At 44.6% G+C, this 13,718-nt stretch overlaps 1 protein-coding gene across 4 annotated transcripts in view; it reads left to right on the top strand.

Annotated features, from left to right (window-relative positions):
- Positions 1–2,262: 2,262 nt before the first annotated feature.
- FMNL2 (formin like 2) overlaps positions 2,263–13,718 on the top strand; it is a 319,145-nt gene continuing 307,689 nt past the window's right edge. The window contains exon 1 of one of the 4 annotated variants that reach the window (XM_039219405.1): positions 2,263–2,828. In XM_039219405.1, the coding sequence (XP_039075336.1) occupies positions 2,712–2,828 (117 nt within the window). In that variant the 5' untranslated portion in view covers positions 2,263–2,711. The remainder of the gene's footprint in view (positions 2,829–13,718) is intronic. The other 3 variants (XM_039219406.1, XM_039219404.1, XM_039219407.1) reach the window with 3 other exon arrangements.

Here is a 13,718-nt window from a genome sequence, read left to right as displayed (position 1 = left end):
ACAGAAATTATACAATATAACAGAGTGTTTTTTTTTAATTTTTATTTTTTTATTTATTTCTAGGAGAGAGAGAGAGAGAGAGAGAGAGAGAGAGAGCGTGAGCAGGGGAGGGTCAGAGAGAGAGGGAGATACAGACTCTGAAATAGGCTCCAGGCTCTGAGCTGGCAGTCAGCACAGAGCCCGACGCGGGGCTCGAACCCACGAACCGCGAGATCATGACCTAAGCGAAAGTCGGACGCTTAACTGACTAAGCCACCCAGGCTCCCCGTGTTTTGTTTATTTTTATACTTAATAACACTCATAAATAATCACCAAATATTAAAGATTGCAGACCTTGAAATGGCTGAGTTCTTTTGGTTCATGGATTTGCACACTTTGTCCTTGGCTCCTCTCAAAGTGTGAGATTATGAGAGAGGCTAGATGTGATAAGACTTAAGGGGAGAAAAAGGTCCTGGTTACTGGCAGAAATATGGCCAGAGGGAGCCATAAGTGTAATAAAAAAGGATTTCTCAAATGCCGAAAAGAATTCTAGCCTCTCCATCCGAACAGTCAACCCCTTGGGTGGGCTGATTTTCTGTCAATCAGATCCAAAGTATATGTCTAGAGATTGGAAAGAAAACAAACACATTTGTGGGTCAGAAATGTCTCACTTGGTTTGAACTAACTGCTTTTCTTTCTCACTCATTTTCACTAGTCGGGGTATCTGTGTGTATGTATCTATATCCTTGTTTTTCTTTCTTTGATGGGCAACACGCTTACCATTAACTTTGATACAGTATAGTTTTGAAATAGATTGCATCTATTCAGACTTTTAATTTGAATTTATTTATCCTCCTTTCCTTCTGTTTAAAAAGACAAGAAGTGTTTTATTTAATAGATGATACCCACACACGAAGTATTGTGTGTATTTGCTCCATAGACTTTTGGTAAAACTCAGTTGTCAATTCAACAACTAGTCATTGAACATCTGCTATGCTCAAGGCATCTTGGGCTTTATGAAGCTGAATGAAAAATATGGTCCTTGATGACTGGTCTTGGTGTGTAACCTTCTCCAGAAGCAGTTGCTTTTTTAACAAGCGGGTAATAACCTTGGTTGCATATCAGAATGACCTGGGGAGCTTGTTAAAAATATACCTGCCCATGCTCCAGCTCTCAGCTCAGGGAAATTCTGAATAATAGGCTGGGTCCAAGGTGGGTGGAATTTCAACAACAAGCTCCCCAAGTGAATCTGATAAACAAATCAGGATTAAGAAACACTGCTCTAAGCGCAGAAAGGACTTGTTCAGCCACAAGTCAACCAGGTAAATGCCCTTGAAAGCTACAACATGGGCACCTGGTTAAAGTCATTTATAAGGGTGGTTCTATTTCCATTGCTTTAAAATGGATAGTAATAATCTGGAAAGCATCCCAGAGATAAGGCTGGGTCCAACGTTTTTTGTAAAACACCTGGATCAAGACTGCTATGGAGGAATAAGGTAGCTACAGCCAAATATCACCTCCAAAGCCTCCCCAAATTCTCTGCCCTCCTCTCTACCTCACACGAAATACAGTTATTTGTGTAAAATTTCTCCTTCACCACATTGTGAAGTATTCCAGAGCAGGAGCGATCCTCTTTTAATTCCACGAAGGAACTCAGTTACCCATACATAATAGTTATTGACCGGTGTTTTGAATCGAATTGAGCCCTTCTCCTCCAACTTCTAGGGTTTGACCACATATGCATTTATCTACAATGAATATTTACAAAAAACCCCCATAAAAGCGTATATTTGTTTAGAAAGCATTTCAATCACACAAAAAATGTTACATAAGGAAGAACAATAAAACAAACACCCATGGACCCACTTCCCAATTCGTGAAACAGGACATCGCCAAAACCTCTCAGGCCACCTGTTAAACTAGAGCCTTTTGAACAGTAACAAGCTTCTGAAATTTAACCCAGAATGCTTGCGTTCAATCACCGATTGATTGGATCATTCATTCATTTGTCAGGTGTGCCTTCTAAGTGCCAGAACCGACGTAGAGGAGATAGTTATTTCTACTGTTGGAGTGAGGAGGGGTCTAAAGGGACATAAGCCATAGTCAGAATCGTGCAGTTTGCCTCCGCTGCAAGCCGTGCTAACCCAGCTCGGCCCACCAGAGTGGGCGTGGCTTGCTGTGCGGACACTTTGGGCCGAAACTACGCGTCCCGGCAGTCCACGGGGCGAGTGGGCGGAGCCGGGCCGGGGGCGGGGGGGCCGGGCGAGGGGGGCATTGTGTCGCAAGCGCGGAGCCGCATTTGTCTGCTCGAGGTGCTCCGCGAAAGAGCGTTGTTTTCGCCGGCCGTGGGCTGCAAGTGTCAGCGGCGGCCGCGGCCCGGCGAACACCGAGCCCGAGGAGCCACGCGCCAGCTGGCCGCGATCGCGGGCAGGGGGCGGCGTGCCAGAGGAGCAACATGCAGATAGGCGCCCGGCGCCCTGACGACCCCTCCCAAGGAAAAGAGGCCGGGGCGGCGCTGGGGCGGTGGAGAGCATGAGGGAGGCCGGGGGGCGGCTCGGCTCGGAGCGCTGCTAGGGAAGCAGTGCGCGCTGCACACTCGCCGGGGCGCAGCCGAGAGCGGGGAGCCGGGCGGGTCGCGCCATCGGGCGGGAGCCGGCCGCCGGGAGCTGTTCTGATTTCCGGAGCGAGTGCGAGGGGCCCGGAGCAGCCCCCGGCCCCGGCGTGCAGCCAACATGGGCAACGCGGGGAGCATGGATTCGCAGCAGACCGATTTCAGGGCGCACAACGTGCCTTTGAAGCTGCCGATGCCCGAGCCAGGTGAACTGGAAGAGCGATTTGCCATCGTGCTGGTAAGTGCGCGGCGGGGCTCCGGGCGGGGAGGCGCAGCTGACCCCCGCCCCCTCCTCTGCGCCGGGAGCGAGCCTCCTGTCCCAAGGGGGAGGCGCCCACCTTCCCCATTGTGGCCTCCCCAGCCTTCCTGGTCTCCGCTCTCCTCCAGCACCCGCGTTCAGCCCTCTCGGGGTCCCGGGCTGGGGCCGGGGGCTCGGGGCGGGCTGCCTGGCCAGCCCGGAGCCCATTGTCTGGCGGGAGAAGCACCACGCAGCGCGTGTGCCGGGGAGGTGCGGCGTGGGCGTGAAGGGAAGGTGGCGCGGGCCCGGGAGAAGGGGGCGACGAGCCGCTAAGGCTTTTTGTTAAACAACACCCGCCCCCGCCCCCCGGCCCAAATCCCCGCAAACCCCAGGTCCCTGCGGACCGTCCGGCGTGCGGGGTCCCGGGTGGTTGGGTGCATGCGGCCGGCAGCGGGAGGCGCGCGAAGGCGAACTTGGGAGGCGGCGTGGCGGCTTGGCGGAGGGGAGCTGGCCGGACGGGGAAAGATAAGACAACCCGCGGCAGTGCGGCGCCCGGGTCCCTAGGCTGCGAGGGGCGGGATCTGACACCCCGGCGGGAGAGGAGCTCTGCCTCAGCTCGTTCCTTTTGGTCTTAAACCCTAAACCACAAGAATGTGCAGTTTTGCGGGGACGTGTTTCGAGTTGTTCTGCCATCAGGGGCGACCCCTTCCCTCCACCCCGGCACACATAGCCAAATCCCCGGCTCCCTACCGAAATTTGCTTTTAGCTTTTTAAAGCCGAGGCACTGAAGACTCCCTTCTTTCTCCCTTCTCCCGCTGGGACTAAGTTTCTGCGCCCCTCCCAGCCACAGCTTGTCAGTGCGCTGAGCTCCGGAGGGTGTGGCGGCCTCCCCTAGACCCAGCCGGAGTCTGGACTACAGCTGGTCCCCAGACTTCCGATTTTTAGTGACCCAGCCTCCTTAAAGGGATGTTGGAAGGGAAACAGGCAAGATCCGACGCGTTCCTATTCCTTACACTTGTACGTTTACCTTTTTTTTTTAAAGCCAGTTACCTCTCAACTCTACGAGGCCAGGCAGTAAGAGAAACTTGTGCTCAAAGGCAGCCAAATTTGTGTCTGCCTGCGGGTGCTTGGTGTGTAACTTCCCAACTTTGGGAACGGTCCTGAGCCTGGACGCCGCCAACTGGGACATTTAAATTTGCCTTTCTTCAGGCCTTTTAAAAGGGCAGGTTTGATAGGGGGTATAATGTTTTGGATGCTAGGTGAGCTTTGTGCTCTTGGAGACAACAGAGGGCAACAGCTTTTTTCACGCCACCCGGAAACTCTGGTGTGGCAGTCGGGAAATAGATGAGGCCGCCTGTCTTGCTTTGCATCTTCTGTGATCTCCCACAGCTGCTCCCCTCGTTGTGCAAGATGGGACACACTGAAATGAAACAGCATAGGCTTAATTACTTCTCAAGGCAGCCTGGGTGCATACTTGACCTGTCTTTCCAGAGACAGACGTTTTTATTCAAAAATCCTCATCCTTCCAGACAGATGGTTCTTCCCTCCTAGCTCTGGGTTTTCTGTCGTTTCATCCTGTGGTGGGGTGTGCGCGAACGTGGGTACTTAAAATGGAAGGGCCAGTGACACAGGAAAACCAGATCACAATAATGCAATTAAGTTCTCAATTGGGATAGCGTGTTTTGCATGAGCTTTCAGTTATGCTGCTGATTAATAACACATGATATGAATTAATCTTTAGAAAAATGTTTCATCATTAGCATGGTAGATTTGTGTTACTCTTAAGTCTAGCAGTCACAGACTTGGTATGTCACATTGATGATTCTGCATCACAGACTCTTTGGGGCAATGGTTGGCTGTTGTGGTTACTTTTACTCTACTGTGTGTCACACACAATTGCTGGATGTGGTTCTTAATTGCTGATGATATTCTAAGGCCCTCACAATAAAAAACAAAACCAAACGATAACAGGCTGATCTTTTTGAATCGATACAAAGGTTTTGGGGAAGTCTCAGCTTGGGGGCTGCCTTGTGAGTAATGGACTTGGAAGTTGATGTGGTGGTTACTGTAACTCTGCCTACTGGGCTCTAGCTGCTCTTTGGAAACCTACAAGAGGAAATAAAAGGAGTCTTCATTATGCATTAATAGACATCCAGAGTGAAGGTGATTTCTCTTAGGATCATTTTTGTTTTCTGAAGTTGTACATGTGATGCTCTCAGCTTTGGTTTTCTTCGTGAATTGCGTAAGAAATCAACTCAAACCATTTAATTCTAGAGATCAAGGTAGAAGGACACATTTTAGGTGGCAGATTTTAAAGCATATATGTGGAGAAAATTCTTTACCCTGAGCCACAGGGAATTATATTGGCATTAATGATACTAGCTTTATTTCCCTCTTTGATAAACGTACATATGATTTGGAAGGAAAACTCGATAGTAATACTGTACGGGAAAGCATACAAGTACCTCATTGTAAGTTAAGTATGGCTTATGTCAATAATTAATGAGACATTTCAGACATGGAAAACAATTACACTCTCAAGCTCTGGAATACATAAAGCATTGGGAAGGAGTAAATAAGAATTAAAATGACAAGTCCATCTATTTCTGGCAAACCTTGAGAACAGACCTACTCAGTGACTGTTTCCTTACCCCTTCATCAATCTAGTTTAAATAGTATAACTCTAAAAAATTAAAAGACATGAATGGAAAGAGGAAAGGAGGGAGTAAGAGATTGTGAAATTAAGATCAGTGGAGGTAAACTTTTAAAAATAGTAATTTTTATAGGAAAAAATTTTTTAAAATAGATTTGAACTCCTGAACTTCCTGTAATTAAAGACTAGTAAAAATTGGATCCAAATCTGAGGAGCTTAATCTTCCTAAGGAGAGTTTCTTTCCTTAAACTCTTTCCTGTCTTCAGCACTGTCACAGTAGTTATAAAACATACTTGTGGGGAAACATTACTCCGTGTATACATGTAACTGTTCGCATCTTTGTATGTACCTTTCAGGTAGAGCAGTAAAGTGATATGCCTTTGTGCACACGCTTGTAATATTTTTGTTAAACTGGTCTATAGAAGTGTTTCATAAATTATAAATTCAGTCATCTGCCTTTATTCCTTTAGGGTGTGTATATGGCATGTATTTTACAGGTAACATTGGTGTGTATGTATTTTTTGGGTCCTATGCTTTTATAATTAAGTATCCATGTGGCTCTTCACTGTATTAAACATTGCCTAAATGTTGGGAGTACACAAACATGCACATACACACTCCATTGCCCTTTGTTTCCGAAGATGATGGTAAGAAGTTTATTCCGGTGTGGGGTGAACAATTGATGGTCTCTGCCCAAGAATCTTTTTTCTACATTAGGCATTCTATACCATTCACTCATTTTTGGCTTCAAGTCCTTGTTTACAACTAAAACAAGTTCCCCAATGCCTTTGTCAAGGAGCTGTCCTAAGGATTTGCTCTTTAAATGTCGGAGGAGAGGATAATTTGAAGCCATCTATCCTAGCTGCTCTATCTCTGTGTGATATCAGATATCAGGCTGCTCTGCAAACAGATTCAAAAAGACAGATTAGAAAGTGATGGTTTAGGGCAGTATTATGTCTGATACCGGGAGCTGCTTTGGTGTGGGATTAATTTGAGTCGATTTCTATCCAGTTTTTTTCCTTCTTGCCCTGAGGTTGAACATAGCCATTCTGCTTAAGACAGAAGTGGGAATGTTTTCTGAGTACCTACTACAAGTCCCCCCACTGCTCACATACTCCTTTAACCCTCACAATCGTTCTAGGAAATAAATCTAAGTTGTTTATAGTCCTACAGTTGTGGAATGACTGATCTAGGATTTTTAATCCAGATTGGGTTGTCTGCCCCCCCTCCCCTCCATTTTATATTATGCTTCCTGAGGCCCTTGAACTGGAAAGGGGAAAAAATGCCTGGTGCTAGCAGTAAAGCTGTTAAAAAAAAAAAAAAAAAAAAAAGTCCCTAAATCTGATAAATGCAAGTTCCAAGCTGTATAAAATAGACAGAAATGTCTTAAAAGTGACTGCTGTGAGGTTCGCTTGATGTTTTACTTTCAACGTCAAACATTTTGGCATCCTCACTATGGTTTTCCATTTTTCAGGCATGGAGTTAAATACTGATTTGGTCTGAAAGTGTGCTCTTTGGTTTTTTCCTATCCAGGCCGACTTGAACTACTTTGGTGGAGAATTTTGGATTTCCGAATCAGAACAAAGAGACAGTCTGTCAGTGCAGTGCATATACCGCGAATGTAATTACTTGTGAAAGGACAAGGGAAGTCAAGTTTTAACATTTAAGTTTATTTCCCTTTGCAAGGTGTTGTTCTCTTTTAACCACTTCCAAGGAGAGCTCTTGCCATGAAGTCTGCTGAGCAGATGGATGGGTGAGAGTGTAGTTAGGTCATCATCAGATGCTTGCTGATTTTTCTCACATCCTTTCTCCTGTTAGGAAAAGGGGATAGAGAAGTTGGGCTGGGGGTAGGGTGGGGTGGGGTGGAGTGTTGTCACTTTGAGCCATTATATCTCACCCTCGGTACTAACTCCCTGAGCTGCCTTATATCACCCAAGTTGGGAATATGTGCTTATTAGGGGGATGCATTCCACACCCCATAATGCCACTATATTTGGATATCTAGTATAGGAGTTAATCAGAGGTTGTAATCTGAATACAAATGTTTGGCTCCAGTAAGAGACGGGCAGGAACACAAACTGATGATGTTTGGGAAGACAATGTATGCATGCCCTTAAATCCCTAGGTGATAACCATTACTTTTGCTCCTGGCCTCTCATTTAGCAAATAGGATTGGCCTGGGAGACAGGAGATCTAGTTTCTAGAATTAACCAGCTGCACCACGTTGAGCAAGTTAAAAATCTTTCCTCTGGTCTTTAACCTTCTTCCTCTGTAAATTGGAATAAAATTTGACACAACTATTAAGATAGATTTTTTTAGAGTACAGCACTTGAAAGTGTAATTTCCAGAATATACCATCCTGCGATCCATCAGCTGACTTTGCATTTTGAAGAGCATTGTGCAGGAGAGTGTGTAAGCTGTATTCTGTGTGGTCTAGAGAGTAGAATTTCCAGGGTCATTGACTGAAAGTCACCTAAGCTTAAGGAAAAGTATTTTAACATTTAGAGTTGTCAAAGAAATGAACAGTGAGCTCTCCGTTAGAGTTGCGCACACAGAAGCTGTATGAAAAATGCTGGTGGTTGGAAGTTCTTTGCAAACCCAAGCCATGTCTAGTGCGTTATTGGTTTCCATGGCACCCTCTTTGAGATGAGCCTGCTGTCTGCAGCTTCTAGACCGAGAATCATAGCACCTGAGAGTGGGGGAGGCTTCCCCCTTGTAGCGTCCTCCTGGGCTCAAGAAAAATAAGTGTAGGCTCATGTTTGTTCTGGAAATTCATTGGACATTACAAAAACTGTTGCTTGAAGGGCTTGGTCTCGAAAGAAGTGTGCTCCTTTTTGTCATACTTAGGTCTTGGGGCAAAAGGACAAGGTGAAGTGGACTTCTTTGCGCTTAAACACGTAATAGATGCCGTGAAAGTGGCTGATAGAAGAAGCACAGATTCCAGATGATCATTTCCACTTTGCAAGAGGGTGCTGGTAGTTGGACACCTCTTAGGAACAAAGCCCCGAATCCTTAGAAAAGAACAGACTGAATTGCTTAAGAGAGCGAGCGTGAGTTACAAGCTGGCTCTTCCCTCTAAAACGGGGGATGTTTCTTCCCTTTCCCCACCACAAGGACTGTTGTCCCTAGTCTTTGGGGTCGTGGTTTGTATAGTGGCTTCATGCACCTTGTTAGCTCTCATTTCCTTGAGTACTGCTGGCAGAGGTAACTCCCCTCTTTTCTTTGTTTTAATACTGTGTCTACACGAGTGCAGGTGATCTCCCCCCTTACCAGTCACCCTGTCCTCTTTTCCAGAAGCCTCTCTTCCAGCCAAACACTAAGGAGAATGCAGTTTCCATTGGATATAATTTAGAGGCAGTGTCAAGGGAAGGGCTGGTAGGCCAGAGAGCTGGGAGTTAGCCAGGCCCACAAATGTGGGCCAGGGTGTTTGGGAATCCCTCCTTGAGGTTTAGTGGTATTCGTTGTAAACAGTGGAAGTGTACTTTCTGCTCACAGTCTTAATAAAAAACAAACCTAGTCACATCTCTGCGCCCAACACACACACAACAAAAGCCCATGGCCGGCGGCAGAACTTACACAAACTTTTTTCTAGTTTTTAGGACACACCAAAGGTGTTTTCTTCGATCACATTTTCGGTGTTCGTGTACAGCCTGTCATGGACTTCAGTGACTTTGAATTCACACGTAGTCAGCTTTGTTCTTTGAGGAGTTGCTGTTTGTAAGCCCCTCTGTCCATTGTTACAGAAGCTGAAAGCTTTGAGGTGTTGAGATCCTGCTAAGGCCAAAAGTGATCTTGACTGATGTCTGTAGGGTACATGGTGACCATGCCTGGTTTATTCTAAAAACTTGTTGGGAAAGGCTTTGGGAAAGGTGTCAAGTTGTTTACATTTTGGGCCCTGTGCCTGATGTTGGGCACGAAGGTGTGACTGTTACTTGAAGGTCCTGCGTTGAATTAAGGATTTGCTCTGGAACCTGACTTCTTTTCTGTGTTTTTCTTTTTTTCCCATGAGAGCTGGGCTGTAGCTATAAGACAGGATAATGAAGGGACTGACAAGCCGAAAGGGTTGTCCTTAAATTTGGCTATATATTGGCATCACCGGGGAGCCTCAAAAAAACATAGATGTCTGGGTTGGTAAATATGGGTATAGTAGGAAAGGAATTGTTTAAGATGTACCAAAAATTATGAGGAAATTAGGCTAAGTGGAGAAGAGTTTAAAAAAACAAAACAAAAAACCAAAACTAAACAGACAAAAAAACTAAGCAAAAAAATTTTTCCCCTCAAAACTTGAAGATCTTTATTCTGTTGGGATGAGCATTGGGTGTTGTCTGGAAACCAACTTGACCATAAACTATGAAAGAAAAGAAAAAGCCATTTACTGACCAAGAAAAAAAAAAGACCTTTGATTCAACCAAAAGCACCAAGATGAGAAATAATAAAGAAATGGATCAAAGCCTGTTGAATGTTAGATTTATTTAACTATTTAAGAAATGAACATCAAATAATCATGATGAAAATCGACAGGGAAAGTGCTATATATTATAGCTCAAGAGTGAACAGTGACCCTGAGGTGCACTTCTGGAGTAGGAAAATCAATAAATCAATCGTATTTTTGCTTAGGCCTCTATTCTCAAGCTTAATTGTTTGTTGGTTCAGTGTAGGCCTTTCGCTTTGATCTCTGGTTTTACCACTTACAAAGACTTGATGAGCTTGGCTTCCTGGAGAGAAATTCAAATACACTTGTGAAATGTAAACAACATTCATTTATTAAGAATCCTATAATCAGGGCAAATTGGCATGCTTATATAAGCAATTAGCTTGGAGAATAGAAAGATAAATAGGATGGTAGGTCAAGAATGAGCTGATTGTTCTCTAATGCAAGACTCTAGTTATTCTTTCAGTAGTTATAAGCAAATAGACCTTCCTCTTATTCATAATTTTTAGCATTTGTGGTTTGGGATTTGAGGACAGCATATGTGGTTTTTTGAATTGAGAGGATAGAAGCAATTATTCTCATTTTCATCTAGAACTATAAGTCATTCAAGGAAATGTAGGTAGTTGAGTTTATGATCAGATAAAACTTTGCAGTAATTGGAAACAGGGCAAGAGAAGGTTTGGATTTAGATGAGAAAATTAAAGAATAATAATGGAGTTACTTTTATTTTGGTGGGGAAGGTAAAGAAGATTTTATGGAAATAGAAATGGAATGGCAGAAAGATGGAAAATAAGCTCATTTGTTTACTTTGAGGGAGTGTGTGTGTGTGTGTGTGTGTGTGTGTGTGTAGAAGGAAGCATTAGGATAACTAATAGAAGTTGATAGGACACAATTAGATTTGTTTCATGGCAACGGTACCCAGTGAGGTTAGTACTGCCACATGTCATCTCTGTGAAAGCTGGGAAGCCCACTTGCAAAGACCATGAATCTGGTGAATGGGTTTTGTAGGTTAGTTTGTAGGGTAGGCCTCCTTAGTCCCCAGTATGGTCGGCCTTGTGGTTTTTCCGAGGAAGCTGTCTCTTTTTAGTGACAGTGGGCTCCCTTGAGTAATTGGGATTTGTTTTTCCTAAGGACTTCTGCCTAGTGAACTTGGAAGGCCAAGTCAGTCCAAATGTCTTGGGGCCGGGATGCTGTATAAACTTGGAATTGGTGAGTCTTCAGTCCTTATCACAGTTCTTATTCCACTGCCGACTGATGGGGCCCTCCAGATGTGAACCAGAGGGACTGTTTAGAACTGTGGCCTTCTGGGTTTGTGGAACCATTAGGCTTGCCAGAGTCATTCTCTCCAGTGTCCTTTCTCAGTAGGAATTTTGAGTGTCAGAGTTGTCGGCATTGTGGAAAGCATTTGTTTGCATTAGAAATCTCTAGATTGTGAATTTACCAGGTCCCAATCCTCATTTAATGGAGTACTTCTTTAACATTAGTATTTTTTAAAAATAGGTGGTCTTTTGTGTAAAAAAAAAAAAAAAAATTTCCTTAGAGTGTGCTCGCATGCATGAGTGATGGGGGCGTGAGGTGGGTTGAGGTGGGGGACAACAGTGACTGTCAGCACAGAACCCGATGACATGCGGCTCCATCCCATGAACTGTGAGATCATGACCGAGCCAAAATCAAGAGTTGGATGGTTAACTGAATGAGCCACCCAAGCACTCCTTAAAAACTTTTTTTGGTTGTTCTTGGGGAGGATATCTCCTCCTAAAAGCCTTTAGAAGATCTTTGTATTGAAGCATAATATACAAACAGAATGGGCCCATATCATTAAGTATGCAGGTTGATGGATTTTCAGAAGCTGAACACACTGTTGTAACCCATGGATCAGGAATCCATCTGTTTCTCTTTTTTCTTCAAACGTGGTTCAACTTGCCTCCCTCCCTCCCAGCCACTGTCACTCACCTGAGCTTACTTTCCACGTGGTCAGATGTACGTGGAAGAAAGTAGACCACAGGATTGAGCCTTGTGGTCTTCTTGTAAGGGACTCTAACCGTGAGGTTTCCACAACTTCCTTTGAAAGATTTCCTCATCCAAGTAGGCTGACCATTAGGAAATATTGACATTATAGCATCTTCCTGTTGCTTGTGGTTATCTCATCATTGACAGCCCTAATGGTATTTCTTTTGCATGTGTAACATCTGTTTTTCATAATACTGAGAAGAGGACATGTTGATTTGTGTTCCTAGAGCAAACCATGAATGGGGAGTGTTTGCATTTGGGCATCATTACTTGGAATTCTGCACTTGCAGATACAAATTTTGTTTATTCATTGCAAGCCTGTGTTCTGACCTTTAGCTTTTGCCATCTTTCTTGATTCTTTTGAAATATTGAAAGGTATAAGGATTGCGGATTTTATCTTGTGGCTCAGTTTTCCCATCAAAGCCCTGTTATGCTATTCCAGACATCAATCTCATTTTGAGAGGCTCTTTCTTTGGCCATGCTTGTTGTTAGGATTTGGCCTCTGAACTTCTGCATCCCTTCCAGCATTCTCATCGAAGCTGTCCATAGTCTGGTCAGACCCCTCTCCTCTCCTGTCTCCTTGCTTGATCCCTCCCTGCCCACAGAACTTTCACTCCCTTTCCTCACAGTGACTCTCCTGCATGGCAGGTGCTCCTGGGTTTCTCTCTTTCTAGGATTCTATCCAGCCTTCAAGGCTCTTCTGAACTCCCTCCTTTTCCCAGTGTCCTTGCAGGCCAGCATTAGCTTGGAGGAGGTAGGAAAAACAACTCTCCTCTTTTTGATCTTTTTTATTGTATGAATAGTATGAATTATTTCTCTTACTCATCAGGCCCTTGATTAAATACCACCTTGTGTGAGGTGTGAGTGTAAAATCGAGGGATGCTTTTATGTGTAGCTTTGTAGCCACTCCTCATACTCTTAGCCATCGTTTATGTCTGTTTTATTTGCCAGTTCATGTTGTGGACTCCTGGAAGACCAGGATCAGATCTTATAGGCCCTGGCACTTTTCTGTATCCAGCTCAGTGCTTGGCCCAGGGAGGAGTCTCAGCAGACAGTTACTGACTTGATTAGAGAAGGATACGATATGGGCTGAAACAGGACCGGAGCTGAGTAGCTGACCACGCTGGGCTGTTAATTGCACATAACTTGCCAGTTGTGTTGAAATGACACTTTATAACAGATTCTTACTCATCCTGGTATTCCCCTTATCACTCCTTTGTAGGAGGTGCCCAGGAATACTAAGCGTTCAGAGTAAGTTGACTCATGCTTATGCTTCCCTTGAGTCCTTATGGACAACTGGTGAATTAGAAGAGGGAGGAGGGCAGTGAAATGGCCAAGAAAATCTATTATTTTCACTGTCCGTAAGCCAGATCAGTCTGTCATGGTGTACTGTCATCGAGGGAGTAGTAGCCAGTAGCCTAGGGCTTTTTAAAAGCAAAATGTTCCTTATGATGTTTTATTTGGAGTCAGGCACGTTTAAGTGGACTGTATTCCCTATTTGGGCATTTTGGTGCTTTGCATTTGCAGAGTGCTTTCATATTTTGTGATTTCTAAGAGTTTTTTTTTTTTTTAAGTTTATTCATTTTTTTAGAGGGGGAAGGGGCAGAGAGACAGAGAGAAAGAGAGAGAGAGGGATACAACAGAAGCCAAAGCAGGCTCCAGGCTCTGAGCTGTCAACATGGACCGCGAGATCATGACTGGAGCTGAAGTTGGATGCTTAACTGACTGAGCCACCCAGGTGCCACGTGATTTTAAGAGTTCTTACTAATTGAGAAAAATGGGACATGCGGGTGTA

This window comes from Hyaena hyaena, unplaced genomic scaffold, assembly GCF_003009895.1.
Source record: "Hyaena hyaena isolate Hyena2069 unplaced genomic scaffold, ASM300989v1 scaffold_817, whole genome shotgun sequence".
Lineage (NCBI taxonomy): Eukaryota > Metazoa > Chordata > Mammalia > Carnivora > Hyaenidae > Hyaena > Hyaena hyaena.
Note: the sequence above shows the minus strand (reverse complement) of the source record. Positions and strands in the feature narration are given on the sequence as shown.